Below are 15436 nucleotides of genomic sequence, written 5' to 3'. Positions count from 1 at the left end.
AAGGCGACATTTGAATATAGGGAAAAGCGTGGACATAACAGAAGTTAATTGCATTGAGGATTTATGGCTTAATGGCCTAAATTTGATCACAGGTTTTGGAAGAAAACAAATGTTTAACTGTGTGGGGGTTTGGGTGTTTTATCAATAAAAAGAGACTCTAGATAAGTAATGAGAATAGTTCTTAAATGAATTTACCTTGTAAGTTCCCATGTGCATTCCCATGTACAGAGTTTTGGTGTTCTTTGCGTAAAGCTTTGATGTTCTCTGTATAAACAGACATAACAATTGTTTTTTACAAAAAAAAACCAAACAAAACAAAACAATTGTTTTTTAGTATGGCTTGTTGGGAAAATCCTGCAGTTCCACTACAGAGTTAATACATCCTCCCCTCCTCAGCCCCCACCCTCACTTGTTTTAGACCACAAAATTGACCTTTGTGGCCAAGTTTCTCCAAGTCTAGGGTGTGTGTTTTGGATTTGAGAATTTGATTTGGATTCTAGCTCTAATATTTTTAAAAGGAAGGATTTGCTACTTCTTTCTCATAGAAAACAGTCAAGTGGAAAACCCAAACAAGGAAAGTGGTGGAACTAAATGCCCCTATCTGGAAGAAAGACAGAGTGCAAAGGAAAAATCTGAGAAAAATGAATGCTTTAGCTGTACTATCTGGATTTAGATAGGAGTCTAAGTTTGTGTTTTCCCTGCCTCTGATCTAAAGATTCATCTGAGCTGTTTACTGAATACCAGTGGGTGTAGATATTATTTATTGTAGTTAACACAAACTCTGAAAACTGGCCAATATAGAAGTGCTTGAAGGCTGCAAAAGAGAAGTAAAATGGTACTGACTATGAAAGCCAGAAAAGCAGATGGATGGTAGCACAGTTGTTATCTACTGTCTTTTCATGAATGTTTTAAATTTCAGCTACCTTGCTGTGAACCACAGTGGTACATTTTTAAGAATTTTCATGCCCCTCTCTTGTTTTCATTTGTCAGGGATTTTTTTTTTCTTCAGATTGACAAAAAATTGCATAATAAATCCAACGGTCCCAGAAATATGAAGATACCTTTTTTTACTAACTTCCTTTGTATGGTGTTATATGTGAATAAAATTCAATTAATATGCCCCTGAATAGGAATGTTAGAGAATTTTAATTCTTCAGAGTCTGTAGGATTATTTTTCTGAAGCTGTTGGTAAGAAAGGCACAGGGACTCTGCAATATATACAGCTTTAATAAAATGACTGATTCAAATTAAGCTTTTTATTGCTCTGATAAGAAGGCACAGAGAAAGGCTTATGACTCAGGAAGTCAGTTGCTGTGAATTATGCACCAAATGTTCCCTGTAACCAAGTCTAGGCCTCTAATCTGTTTGCTTCTTGCCCTGTGGCTTCTGAAGTGTGATTGTTGTCACTGTTAATCTTGAATTCTGATATGTCAATAAGTGTTGCAGGCATTAACACCATCTGCATATGGGTGCAGAGTCTGCACTGCTCTGCACTCTGACTTTGCAGAGATAACAATCTCAATTCACACTTTGCTTCATGAATACAAAAACTCTGAAAGTATTGCTTGTTGGACTAGGAATTTTGCTCTCAGTGGTTTGTCTTCATGAAATAACAGCAAAGAAGTAGTAGGAAGTATTGTAGATAAGGGCCTTAGAGCAGCTCTGAAAGCATTGTGAAGACTTCTTCATCACAAACATGGATCTGTTGGAGTGGCTTTCCTAGGCATGACTGAAAAGCTGACACGGAAGGGAGGGGAAAGACAAGGAAGGGAAATTTCATTTTCATGTAGCCCTGTGTTTTCTTTGTATTGCAACAGGCAAGGACATTGAGAGGGGGGGTGTAAAACATGATGACCATAGTTTAAAAGTACAGATGTTCTCCCCCTGCTCCAAGGGGCAGTTTGGAAAGACCAAATCAAGGTAAATGGCAGTCCTGATGTGATAGGGTCATCAGTAGAAAATAAAAAAGGAAGAATTGGGGTGGCTGCATCTTTTTGGATCTGTTGTTTGTGGCAGCAACAAGACACCTTTGATTTTTCTGCTGTGACCAGTTATTTTGCTGCCATTTGGCAGTCTTAGTCTTCTTGACCTTATTTATGTAAAATTCCACACTTAGCTGTAGAAGCAATGCAGTGAGGAGACATTGTGTATGTTAAACTCCTTTGAACCTGCACATCTGCTTGGTTTCTTTTTATTTATTTACATTTAAAGGTTTTTGAGATGTCAAAGTACTGATTATTGAATTTTGTAAAAATCTGCTGCAGTCATTTATTTAATCCAGAGTCCTTTAACTGTCATTGCATATGTTCCTATCGAGCTGGGATTTTGAAAGAGCTGTGAGCTTACTGTTGTAATGCCACCTTAAAAATAAGACCTAATGTTCACATGCAGGAGGCTGAGCACAAGAAACTGACTTGAAAAGCCAGAGCCAGTCTGTGGTGCAGCCAGACCACCAATATGTCTTATTTCCAACCTTTGTAGAATTTAAGGATTCTTCTTCTCAAGACATAAACATGAATACCGCTTTCTACAACTTGTGTTTTTATTCAAGAGGGGAAACACAGAAGAAAGTTTTCATTTTATTGTAAATGTGAACATCTGTTAGGAGGAGCCTGCTGTTACTATTTCAGTTCTGTTTCAAAATTCTGGTTGCTGAACTTCCTGAGATGCAGAGGAGGTTCCAGTAAGTGGCTTTAGTTTGAAACCAATGGGAGAGATCATTTAGCTGTATTTAAAGAAAAACATCAATTATTTAAAGCTTCTGAAACTCACTTCTATTTGGCATCTAATATTGTCTGCTATATCAGTGCCTGTTATAAAATGTTTTGTTTCATGCAGGATTTTCATTGGAAAGTTTTTTAAGTCAACAGAGAATTTGGTGGCAGAAGCAAACAAAAAACTGTTAAAATGAGTTTAAAAGAACTAAGCTATTTGTGCTAGATATTGTAGTTACAAGTCATATTGAAATTGAAAGAGGTGAGTTGTACAAGGATGTCTTCTTTAGGGTCACAATTTAAGTTTTTCATTGGAACTATCAAGAATGATTCATAGATGCTACGTTTCCTTCTTCTGAAACAGTGTCTCACACTCTAAAGTTTATTTTACCTGCTTTAAAGTGGGAGACAGTTAATAATTTTTAGTCTTAAAAACCTCCAAATATTCTTGGTAAAGCAACAAATGTTGTGTGTTGTGTTGGCTGCCTAGTCAAGACCTCCTATGTGCTCATGGCATAGTGGGCTTTGAAAAGTTGTGAACTTCAGTGGCAACTTTAGCTTGCTTAGATGAAGTTGAAATAGTAGTGTGTTACATGTTGGCCTGGCAGAACATTTGCTGAGAGCAGAAGATTAGTCCAGGAAGAAGAGGAAACCAACCTGATGTCCAAGCACTGTTACAGTGATACAGCATAGAGTGGAAGGACACTAGTAACATGCCAGCAGCAAGGCCTTATCCTGTGTGGTGCTGGGTGGAAGGAAGGCTACACGTGGATTTTCATTCTGGCACAACTGTTTGAGTGTAAAAGTACTAAAACATTCAAGCAGCATCATGTTGAATGCACTTTTTACACTTCTTAATTAAATGCCAGTATGAGCAGAGAAGAAAAGGATGTAAAAGCTTTGACTGCTTGTCATCTAGAGTATTACTCCTTCTTGTCATCTAGGGTGTTATTCCTCCATATGCATTCATATTTACAAATCTTCACTAAATTTTTGTTTGCTCTGATTTATAAAAGAATTGAACTGTGCCTTTTTAAAATCCTTTTTAAAGACCAGAGAAGCAAGCCTTCAAAATTGCCAAGGAGATGGAAAACAATTCTTTTAAAAGGCCTATGAATGGAGGATTGGATCCATATGCTCTGTTTGTGTTGCAGTACATCAGCAGCATGTGATGGCTTGTTCCTTTTGTTAGGTGTCTCTGCAGCACTGTGTACAGATTAAACAGCTACTGCATTGCAGAGAGTTATTAATACATTACATTGCACTTCCAGGGAAGATGTCAGTGTGTCCTTTAGCCTGAATGTACCTTGTGGTTGAGTAAGGGTTGGTTTTTTAAAATTTAGCTGAGGATAACTTACTTTTTCAGTAAATCCTCAGCCAGCTGGCAACTGTGGAATAACATCATTCTTAACCTCTGTAAACTTCACTTATTGTTCAAGGTTAGAAAAGTCAAAGCCTTGTTCCAAAATAAAAACAGGTCATCCTTCTCAAATCTTAATACTGATACACTAAAAATGTGACCTTTAAACCACTGTACATACAATAGAATAAAGCAGGAGATGGGGCAGAGAAAGGTATGCAACTCCTGAAATATAATGTAGATAATCAAAATGCATGAAATACCAGAAAATGAGAAATGGGTCCAACCCATTATTTTTTTGGCATATCTGTGTACTGTTTCATTTGTGATGCACATCACTAAAACAGGAGCCTTTTTGGTTTCCAGTCTTCTGCCCTGGCAGCTCTCAGTGCTGTGCATGTTTAAAGTGATGGATGTTGATGGGGTTGGGGAAATTCTTATGTGTGGGGGAAACTTCTGCTGCCTTACACATGGGGATGGAAGGGAGAGCTATGGTCAGGTGTGGGTGTGCCAAGATGAAAGAGCAGGACAGAGCAAAGTAAGGATCTCAGCTCTGTTTCCCTCTTCCCTCCACCCACAGGAATGGTCATGAGAGCTCCCCGTGCCAGTTCAGACCAATGGCTGAAGTTCACACTGTGGTGCTGCAGCCCCTGCTTTTACCCAGCCCACTGAAAGAGATGTGGGATGCTTTCTGTCATTGAGATTTCAGGACTTCATTGAGTTCAGGAGCTTTGTGTCACCAGTAAATGATGAAGCTGCTGATATTACTTGTATGTCTTAGGACTTCACAGAATTGACCAAGCAGTGCTCTAAGTCTGGTTAATGCTCTACAGGTCTGTCCAGGAATTAGTTCAAACCTGACTTGGAGGTGATAAAAGCTTTGTAGGCAAGGTGGGCACAAGGTATGAGGAAGCCCAAGTCCAGAAAAGTGAATCATTAGCTCCCAACAGAACTATGCATGTGGAACATAGCAAACGTATGGTATATTTGCCATATTCAAGTGATTTGGGTACCTGGGTGCTGCACTGTGGATGGACTGAGAACTTTGGCAGTAGTGTTGGCTATTCTGTGCCTTTGCATGTGTCCAGGACTTACAGATATGTGGTACCTCACTCTAAGGTATTTTGCACAGATCTTGCAAAAAGATAATTTTATGTAAATATTTAAGTATTAAAAAAACCTTCAGAAGCTGCAGAAAAATCCAGATGAGAGCATATCTCAATGATCTGTGATGTCAGCATGGCAGGCTGTAAACACCTGATCTTTTAGCCTGGGTAAAAGGGACTTTCACCCCAAGAGTCCTGATGTTCAGGTCACAGCTTTGCCAGTGGTCTCAAGGCTGTCTTGTCTGGTTTCCTGCTGTAAGGTGTTGTTCAAGGACTGTGCTCTTTAGGAATACTCTGAATGAAGCCGAGGCCATGTCATGTGCAAGGACAGAGGCAGTGAATTTCAAGTGTAATTTCAAATATAGATTGCCTCTTTGTGGGCTGTGTTTGAGCATGCAGCTGTGAGAGCACACCTGCAAAGTGGTGCCAGCAGCTGGGAACTCTTCTGACTTCTTTTGCCTCCAAGCTCCAAGATGGAAATGCTACCACCCCATCCGCAGGCAAAGGAGATGTCAGCTTTCTCACGGGTTAGCACCAGCCTATATTCTTTCTTCTTCTTTAATTTTTTTCACCTTTTCTTTTCTCCTGCTTATCCTCTCACTGTCTCCTCTTTTTTTTTTTTTCCTTTTTTTTCTTTTTTTCTTTTTCCTTTTACTTGTCTTCATTGTGATTTAGCACTTGGATTTCATGTTTTCTTCTGAATTCATTTCTCTTGCCCTTAAAAAAACCCCAAACCACTGAAGCTTTGCAATTACTCTGCAAAAGCCTGTTCCTGTTTATATTAGGGCAGGATAAGATCCAGAATGCTTCTATTTCCCAGGATCATCCTATTATATTGCAAGTTCATGGAAATTTCTAACGTAAACACAGAAATTTCACAATACCAGCAAGTGATTTATTTGCTTTCTGTGCTTATCAATATTGTCTACAAATCAAGCAAACAAATGCTGTGGAAGTGGGGGCTCTATTTGATGTTTGATCAGTGTTGTGCTGAAAAAAATGGAAGCTAGTGGGTGTTGTTCAGTGAAGTGTGCATTTTAAAGTTACCCACAGGGATGCCCATTGTCCTGTCCCTGAATTGCATGATGTCATATGTCACTTAAAGATTGTAGTGATGCCGAAGACTGTTGGTGCGCTGGGAAAAAGGCGATGAGAAAGTTGTGAATCAGGTTTCTGTAAAGCCTTTGTGTTTAGGGTTTTGATAGATAAAAGCTGACTCATGCAATATTTCTGGCGAAGGAGCTGTACAGACTAGTAAGAGCTTCTCATTTTACCTGAGTGCCCAATGAGCTAATTCGGGAACAGCTGAAGTCAGAGCCCGCGCCGCTCCTCTGCCGCACAGGTAGGTCGCGGGCTCTTCGGAGAGGAGCGAAAAATAGAGAGGACTTGTTCAGCCCGTGTGCTAGGAGCCAGAGACATTCCTCAGTGGTGAGATACTGTCGCAGAGGATTTTCCCTTGCAATAATGTTCTCGGGTATTAGCGTGCTTGGTTGTGACAGAGGCTATTCTGCTTTAAATACTGCCGGGGGGGGGGGGGGGGGGGGCAGTAATTGGACCGATAGAAGCACCGTAGTTGGTGACTCTTTTCCCTTGTTGTGAGATTTCCAATAAATGGGATTTCTGTTCCTTAAAGTTCAGTTAAAATACTTGGCAGAGTATCATTTGTGACAGTCCAGACTATACATCTAAACCTGCAAATATTGCAGGATAGTGTGATATTTTTCACAGAGGGTGTTAGTTTTAGAACTGATATATATTCACATACAAAAAAATTTAGTGATTAAAAATCTGCTGACATTCACTTGGACAGGATTCAGAACAGAAGGTATAGGGAGTGTATTCAAGATCATTTGGGATTGGTAGTGGATGGATTTTAATCTTTCCCAGTCAGGAAGCTGTCGAGCGTTTTTGTTTCTCAAGTCCAGTGTTACATTTTGAATTTGATACTGAGTGTAGAAATTGTTCTAAACTACTTTGCTTAATTGTATCCACAGCATGAATGCTTTATTTGAAATATGAAGATATCTCAGGGAAAAAAAACACAGGAAATATATTTCTTGAATAGTCTCATCGCTTTTTTGTAGCTCAGCTCCAGAGGATATGAAGACTGTAATTTCTGGTAATGTTGACTTTGTAGATAACACCGAGGTTAGCACTGAGGTGCTCTTTTTCTTGCCAGGGGAAAGGCAACAGCAATGTTAATCATGAATATAAATTGGCTTTTGAGTTTTTACTTGTGCAGTATGTTGTAAAATTTCGTGTGCAGTAAACAACTTGGGGGAATAAACACCTATATTTAGATAGGACTTGGGGATCTGTAAGTCAGTTTTATATTTAAAGACAAAGCACTTTATCTCTCATCGTATGCTAATGTTCTAGCATAGCAAAAGCTGCAGAGATACTGGAAAACCATTTATCATTACCATGAATATAATTACAGGAAGGAGTATTTTCTTAAAGAAAAGCAAGTGATAGAAGAAGGTTTTGCATTTTTGCAAAATTTTTGGTGAGAACTTGTTTATGACTGCGCAATGAAAACCTGAGACACACCAAGATGGTTGTTTTGCATGTGCCTTGAGTCTTGTAACTAATATTCGAGTTGCCTGTTGGGATGAAACAGTAGTATTCCTTGCCCTTGTATGTCTGTGGAGTAGGGACATGTCATTGTTCTTGCTGGGGAGCGCCCTGGGGTCGTGCCGTGCCAGAGTGTGTGTGTGACACAGGAGCAGGGAGCTTTGCAGGGGCTGGGGAGGGGGAGAGAATAACTGAATTAATGCAAAGGCACAAACAAGAAATGACCTTGTTTGGGGAGCATGTTTCCTTGTGAGTAGGGACAAGTGGTAATTATCCTCCTTTCAGTGCTGAACTAACAAGTAATTACTGTTATTCCTTAATTAAAGTATGCAAATTGAAGATTTCTTTTTTTTTTCTCCCCAGACTGAGTTAAATGCTGTTATTCACAACTGACAAAAGTTCTCAATATTATTTTGGTTCATCCTTGAAAAGGTTCAGTAACCAAAAGAAAGCCTAACAAAAAAAGCAGTGAACCAGGCCAGACATGGGTCAGGGTATAGAAGACTTGCTCAGAGTCTGTGCCTCTGCAGGCTCTGGCAGTACCTTCAATTTCACACAGTGTTTGCAGCCTGAGTTTTGATGAATGCACCTACCCACTGGTGCTGCTGCTGAAGCTGGGAGGATGGGGTGGAGTGGGCTTGTAAATCAGTCTCACAGGGTATGGGACAAATTACTTTCTTTTTATAGTAAGTTTGTATGAAAGACAGAAATCTGTGAGAGATTACAGGGTTTGCAAAGGCACTGGGTCAGTTATGATTCATAGAGAGCAATCCTGGGGGAGCCTGTTTACTCTCTCGTCACTCTCATTAGTGCAGTTGTGAATTTCTCACCGGGCGTTTGCTACAGACCTTAGGTAGCTGGTGCAAGAGTGAAGTTACTTTGTGGTATAACTGCAGAGTAAAACTACTCTTCAGAGTTCTGAAAAGCCGAATACAGACCCTGACAAGAGAAAAGAGGATGGGCATGTGGCTGTGGCAATGAACTCCATTCAACTGCTCTCTGTCCTGATTGCACTTGTGACTACAGAAATCATCTAAAAGCTCTGTTCCTAATTTTAATGGCAAGGGTAATTGTAGAGGTTATTTTCCTACCTAAGTGTTTTAAGATGATCAAGTCCAACTGTTAGCCCAGTGGTTATGCCACGTCTACCACTAAACCATGTCACCAAGTGCCACATCTACACATCCTTTAAATACCTCTAGGGATGGTGACTCCATTTCTCTGTGCAGCCTGTTCCAGTCCTTAACAGCCCATTTGGTAAAGAAATATTTCCTAATATCCAATCTAATCTATCCCCTAGTGCAAATTGAGGCTGTTTCCTCTTGCTTGTCCAATCATTTGTTATTTGGGAGAAGAGGCCAGCCCCCACCTGGCTACAACCTCTGTTCAGGGAGTTATAGAGAGCAATAAGGTCTCCCTGAGCCTCCTTTTGTCCAAACTAAATACCCTCAGCTTCTCAAGATGCTCCCCATAAGACTTTTGCTCCAGACTCTTCCCCAGCTCTGTTGCTGGACACACTCCAGCACCTCAATGTCTTTCTTTCAGTGAGAGGCCCAAAACTGAGCATGGGATTTGAGGTGTGGCCTCACCACTGCCAAGTACAATGCTCAGATGATTTTCTGAAGACAAACTTGTGAAGCCTTGGGAGATTTACAGATCCTGCGTTATTGGGAAGGGCTATAGGTTTTTCACAGCTACCTATACCTGAGGCAGGAACTGAGAGCTGGGCAAAACCAGGGAATGCCCCCAAGCCCTGATTTCCAAGAGCAGGGTGCTTGTTGTAGGACTTGACAGCTGAGGAAAGGGAGCTGCTACCTGGTTCCATGCCATGGTCTGCTGTGCCCTGCCTTTCTTCCACGTGTGCCAGCTGTCTGGGTGCCTTCCTGCTCCTCTGCATGAACACTGGGCTTCTTTGCTGTCAGACTGCACCCTGAGAAACATATTTTACTGGTTGGAGACATAGTGGACAGAATTGTAACAGAACTCTCCACAGAGAAGCCATGACAATTTACATCTGGCTGGGAAAGGAGTGAAAATGAAGTAGAGAGTAACTTTTGAGATTAATAGTCAGGATAAGGCTTTGAGGACAAAACAGACCAAGTAGCAAATACCTAGTTTGGTGTAATTTATAGAGAAGCATATAGGAATAGCACTTTGTATAAAAAATAGAGGAACTTGAGTCAAACCTGTCGCATGCAATTAATTAGCCATGCCTTGCAGGTGCCTGGGGTTTGTGAAGGTCACTGGGAATGCAGGTGTTAAAGAGCAAGCCCATTTTAACTATTAAAACCAATCCTCAGCTTTTTTAATAAGCAAGGACACTGTCATTAAGCCAGAGAATAAGTGGGTTTGCTTTAGTTTTCTAAGGCATGTTAAGTTCTCCTAATGATTCTGGCTACAAGTGCTACGTAAAACCACTTTTAACATTTTTTCTGACTCCAATGTCATTGATGTGAACTGTGTTTTGTTTTTATTTTTTATATTAATGAAAAGTTTTGCAAAGCAAATACTACATATTAATGTCTTTGGGTTATTACTTGAGAGGCAGACCACATGTCAATGAAACAGGAAGAAAAGAATGTGGGGTAATGGAATTTTGTAAGAATCCTTTAATTCCCTCCTAAATGTAGCTAATCAGGTGTTTCTATGTCATGTAATTTTAGTAAAATATTTTGGAGTAAGTCAGCGGAAGTGTTACTCCTGTTATCTTGTTTATCCTGTGCATTTTTCAAGGGGGCATTTTTCATTCAGCAATGTTGTGCTTTCTAACTTGAATGTGAAAAATGATCCAAAGCTGATAACAAAAATACATTCTTTCTTATCAAAAATGTATACTTTCTTATCACAAGTAATAGCAAGTCACACATCACTTTCTGTACCCACATAGAAACAAGAGAATTTCACTGCATTTTTCTAATTTTTTTTTTCATTTTATTGCTTTTTATTTTATTTTGGAATTGGTACTTGATGTGGTTTATTCAAAAAGGATAAGAAAATACGCTTCTGTGCTTCAAAACTAGGGGAACCTGGAACAAAGAAAGGCTGTAGATTTTCAGACTACAAGATAAAACCAGAGGTACAGACCTGCTGAATTAGGTTTTTAATCTAATGGCCAATTTCTAACCCTTGTAAGGAGCAAATTACTCTCGGTGTTAATTCTATGCATCACCTTGAGGGCAATACTTCTCCTTAATAGAAAGCTAATCCCCAATGACTGAAATGGTGCTAATAATTATTCACAAATAAATGAAATCTTATGCATTCAAGATAGGCCAAATAAATAAAAATATTCTTCTCCGGTATTTTATTTCTGTTTGCTTTGGAATTATTTTGAAAAATGGGAGAGTTGCTTTCAGCTTTGGATTAAATCCTCCCCCTGCTCTGAAAGCTGCAGGAGCTGTGTGTCCAGGAGGTTTCTGCTTGTAATTGCATAGCAAGTCTGGCTCAGTTCAAGAAGGGCCACCTTAAAGGTTGGGTGAGTTTGATTTGCAGCTTTATGGTTTCTTTACTGAAACTGTTGTCGAGAGCTGTAATTACTGGTATGAATTTTTGAAAAGTTGTCACTGGACTAAAATAAGGACTAAGCTACTGCTCTGTAGGTGGCTTCAGTATTGCTTTTCTTCCTAAATTGTCACAAGTTTCCCTTTTTCACGGGACAGGCATTATGAAATTCCATGAGTTTGTGGCAAGGTTTTTTTTAGGAGGACATTTTTTACTGAAACACAGCTTTGAAGTGTTGAATTTACCTGCAGCTACTTTTGGAGATTCTCATGCTGCATCACACACAACTTGGCCAGAGACAAATCTGCATTGCATGGTGGACAGTGTCCTGCAGGACATTTTGGCGAGGAAAACAAAGCAGAATTGAAACGTGAACAGGAAGACAGACGTCTTATTTTATTGTTGCACTGATTTGAAAAACAGCTTTGGTTGTTTAGCAGGGGGTAATATTCTGACTCGAGCAGAACAGTTTTAGAAACACTTATTTTCCCAGTAGAAAACTGAATTATTTGGCAGCACTCTTTCCTGTGGGGACTCTTTCTTCAGAAACTACATTATTTTCTTTGGGAAATCATTCTGCTTTTAGTATTTTTGTACAAGCCACAGAGCTGGTAATTGATAACTGCTTTTAGTTTTTTTAAGACTGTCAGCTTTACAGGATTCAAAATGAAGGACACTTTCTGGTATCACTGTTACACTTTCTTGAGGTTTCCAAACCTCCCAAGCCAGGGTCAGGGTTCAGCTGGGAGATAGAAGGGATGGCTACCAGTAAAGTTGTGGGGATCTTTTATAACCTTAGGGAAAATGTTTTGAGTTCTGTTTTTCTCCAGTGCCAAGCCTGAGCAGTGGATGTGCTAGCAGCAAGCCCAGCAGACTGGCAGAAGAAGGATGTGCCAGAGATAGAAGTGTAAGCAGGAGGAATGTGGTGTTGTAGCCCTCATTGGGGGATCCACACAAGCTAAAAAGCATGAGAGTTACAGTAACCCCCAAACCATATTGTTCTGGCTGTCTTTTGACAGATTTGTCTTTTTTAAATAGTTTTGGCTTTCTATGCAAAAAGCTTTAAAAGTATCTGCCATCAGCTTCCGCATTACATGGAGCAACAACAATTAACCCACTTCTTCTGTTTGTTTGTTTGTTTAGATGACTTCCATTTACCTCTTGATGTTGTACCACCTGTGACAGAGGCCCTTGACTCCAAGAAGGAGGAAGATATACACAAGGGGAGCAGAACTTTCCACTATTGTGAAAAAACCACCATGGACCTGTCAGACAGTGACCGTCCTGTCAGCTTTAGTTCCACTTCTTCCTCTGCATCCTCCAGGGACAGCCACTGCTCCTTTGGAAGCAGAATGACCTTGGTTTCGAACAGCCACTTGGGTTTGTTTAACCAGGATAAAGAAATGGGTGCCATCAAACTAGAACTGGTCCCAGCCAGGCGGTTTTCCAGCAACAAGACACACAAAAACTCTGTGGAGCAAGAGGATCCTGAGGAAAGCCTTGAGAAAAGGCCAAGCATGCCAAGGAAAGCAGAACCAAAAGGAGCAAGCAAAAACTGTGCAATATCCCTGGTCACAGAGCCCACCAGTCCGAAGCTCCTCTACGTAGACAGAGTTGTCCAAGAGATTCTGGAGACAGAGAGGATGTATGTGCAGGATCTAAAAAGCATTGTCAAGGTAGGTGGCTTAGTTAAGACAGTGTTAACTGTTCCATAATGCCATTTTTTACATTGTTTGATTTCATAGTAGGACAGATGGACCTGAAAATGGAACCAGCATTTGCTGTTCTTTATAAATCAGTGTAACATTGTTGTTCAAGCGTGTTTCTAGTTTTTATTTGATTAGATAAACCTGAGATGTTACTATAGGTTCATGAAGAAATAACAGAAAAAACATCTTTCAGCTGGCAGCAGTAGTGAGCAAAGAGTGATAAATGCTTTGCAGTAAAAAAACTTATATTTTTATATTTACAAAAAAAAAAATAGATTGCTTTGTGTCCTAGAATGTACAGCAAGAATCAAGACAGCTTTAACTGCCTCTGCTTCTTCATATGCTTTATCTGAAGGGTCTAACTGATTTTTCCCGGCTCTCCCTGAGCCCTAGTCCTGCAAGGTTGTTTCCTGCCTTTTCCCTGTCCCTTTCATACAGCTCACAGCTGCAGTCTAGTCTCTCTGTGTCCTTGGCCTGTAGTATTGAATATGGCATACTTATCTGCTGGAAAATACTGTTGCTTGGCTTTAATATGAAAGAATTCTGTTTTCTTTGATACTAATTCTGAATAGGTGTGGCATTTATTAAGCAGCAGGTGAGTTTTTGTCCAATCCCTAGCCTAACAGTACCTCTCATTTCCTCTTTCTAGTACAGGGAAAAATGTAGATGAGTCCTGTGGATTGTTCTTTTCACTTGGCACTTGTGTCCATGCCATCAACATTGTTCTGCTTTGCATTTTTGATGATGTCAGTTGAGTCCCTTGGCTATTGTTTGTAGCCTACGTGTTTAACACACAAAGAAACGCTTGGTGTGTTGTTTGTAGAACTTGGAGCTCTGGGTAGGTGTATGTGGTCATCTGAGATGGGAGATACAAGCCAGCTGGAGACACTCTCCCCACCTGCAGCTCTAACCTGTGTGGACCACAATAGCAGGGGAAAAACGTGAAGGCTTTGGTAACTTAAATGCATGTTGTGATTAAAACACCAGTACCCCACCCCACAAAGTTCTCAGAAGGGTTGTTGTTTTGGCAAGATTTTACTGGTTTCTGTAGCTGTGGCTGTTTTACTACATTCAGCTGTTGCCCAAGTTTAATTTTGGAGTGTTTAAGGTTGTCAGATGCTGCAGAACCAAGTCAGCTTCTGTGCATAGTAACCACTCACTAGGCATGACTTCCATGGTTTTAGAAACCTTAGCCCTCACTCATCCTCTTATGCTGTAAACTGTACAACTTGAGAAACTGAAAACTAAAATGCGTATCTTGTAACAGATTTTCCAATTATAAGCAGGAATACCAGTAAATGCTTTCTAGAAAATACTTCAAGCATCACTACAGTAGGTGTAGAGTAAATAATACAAATGCATTTTTAGTTATGGAAGAACTGAAGGAATTGTAAATCTGTGAAATGCCTAAGTCTATTTTCTGCAGCAACTAATAATGAATCTAGAAAGCTTTGTCGGAAACTAGGCAGCTTATTTGAGACACTGAGTGGTTGGCAGTGGAGCTTTTCTTAGGTAGGTTCTGAGGATGCAAGGGCTTCAAAGGAGCTCCTTGCCAGATGGTGAAGACAGTGGGGAACCAGCTGCCTCAGCCTGTGTAGAATGTTCTCTTGGTTTCAGGGGAGGGAGGGGTGGCTGGGAGCAAACTTCTTCAGAAGAGCCCATTTTATATGTTTCTCAGGATGCCTTTCTCCATAAGTTACCTTAGCAGTGCTGCAGTAATTCACCCAAGCAAGGGTGGGGGGCTGTGAGAAGATTGGGAAGACTCCACAGAGATCTGTAGGAGTGCTCTAGCCTTATAGAGCTTGATTATCTGGGCCTCTCTGATTTGAGGCCATTCAGTTTGGCAGGCAGATAACCGGTGCTGAGCCAAACTAAGGTGAAGGGAAGCAGATTGATTTGTCTTATTTTCCAGATAAATATGGGTCAGATTTGGCAGCTTTTTGGGAAATGGGATGAGAATGGGAAAAGGGGAGCTGGAGGGAGGTCAAAGGACAACTGCTGCCCAAGAAGTGTGTGGGAACTGAAGAGATACGTGAAGGTGGGAGCTAGTGGAGTAAAGCATAAGCAAGTGAACCAGTGGTAGGTGGAGAGAGAGAAAATAGCAGGAAGACAATGTGAGGAAATGAGTGAAAACCCAGGAAGTGGAAAGTCAAAGTACAAGATTGGATGGAACTGGAGCTCTCTAGCGAGTTTTCAGCTGACAGTCAGTACCACTGGTGGGGTCATCTACTCCCCGCTCAAGCAGGGTTATCCCAGAACACATGGCACAGGACTGTGTCCAGATGGTCCTTGAATATCTCCAGTGAGGAGGACTCCAATACCTCTCTGGGCAATCTGTTCCAATGCTCAGTCACCCTTTCTCATATTCAGGTAGAGTTTCCTGTGCCTCAGTTTCTGCCTGTTGCCTCTCACCCTAGTTCTTGGCACCACAGAGAAGAGCCTGGGTGCATCCTCTTAACACTCTCCCTTCAG

At 40.6% G+C, this 15436-nt stretch overlaps 1 protein-coding gene across 5 annotated transcripts in view; it reads left to right on the top strand.

Annotated features, from left to right (window-relative positions):
• Positions 1-15436, top strand: part of PLEKHG1 (pleckstrin homology and RhoGEF domain containing G1) — a 126492-nt gene that overhangs the window by 67459 nt on the left and 43597 nt on the right. For 3 of the 5 annotated variants that reach the window (XM_014263668.2, XM_014263666.2, XM_014263667.2), the window contains exon 4: positions 12399-12931. In XM_014263668.2, coding sequence (XP_014119143.2) covers positions 12399-12931 — 533 coding nt within the window. Of the gene's footprint in view, positions 1-5609; positions 5708-6529; positions 6609-12398; positions 12932-15436 lie in introns of those variants that run through there. The other 2 variants (XM_088053033.1, XM_088053032.1) reach the window with 2 other exon arrangements.

The sequence above is a fragment of the Pseudopodoces humilis genome, chromosome 3 (assembly GCF_049639895.1).
Source record: "Pseudopodoces humilis isolate 2021_Gansu_Grassland_sample_001 chromosome 3, ASM4963989v1, whole genome shotgun sequence".
In the NCBI taxonomy this organism is placed as follows: Eukaryota; Metazoa; Chordata; class Aves; order Passeriformes; family Paridae; genus Pseudopodoces; species Pseudopodoces humilis.
The sequence above is the reverse complement of the archived record's forward strand: the minus strand, read 5'-3'. Positions and strand labels throughout refer to the sequence as shown.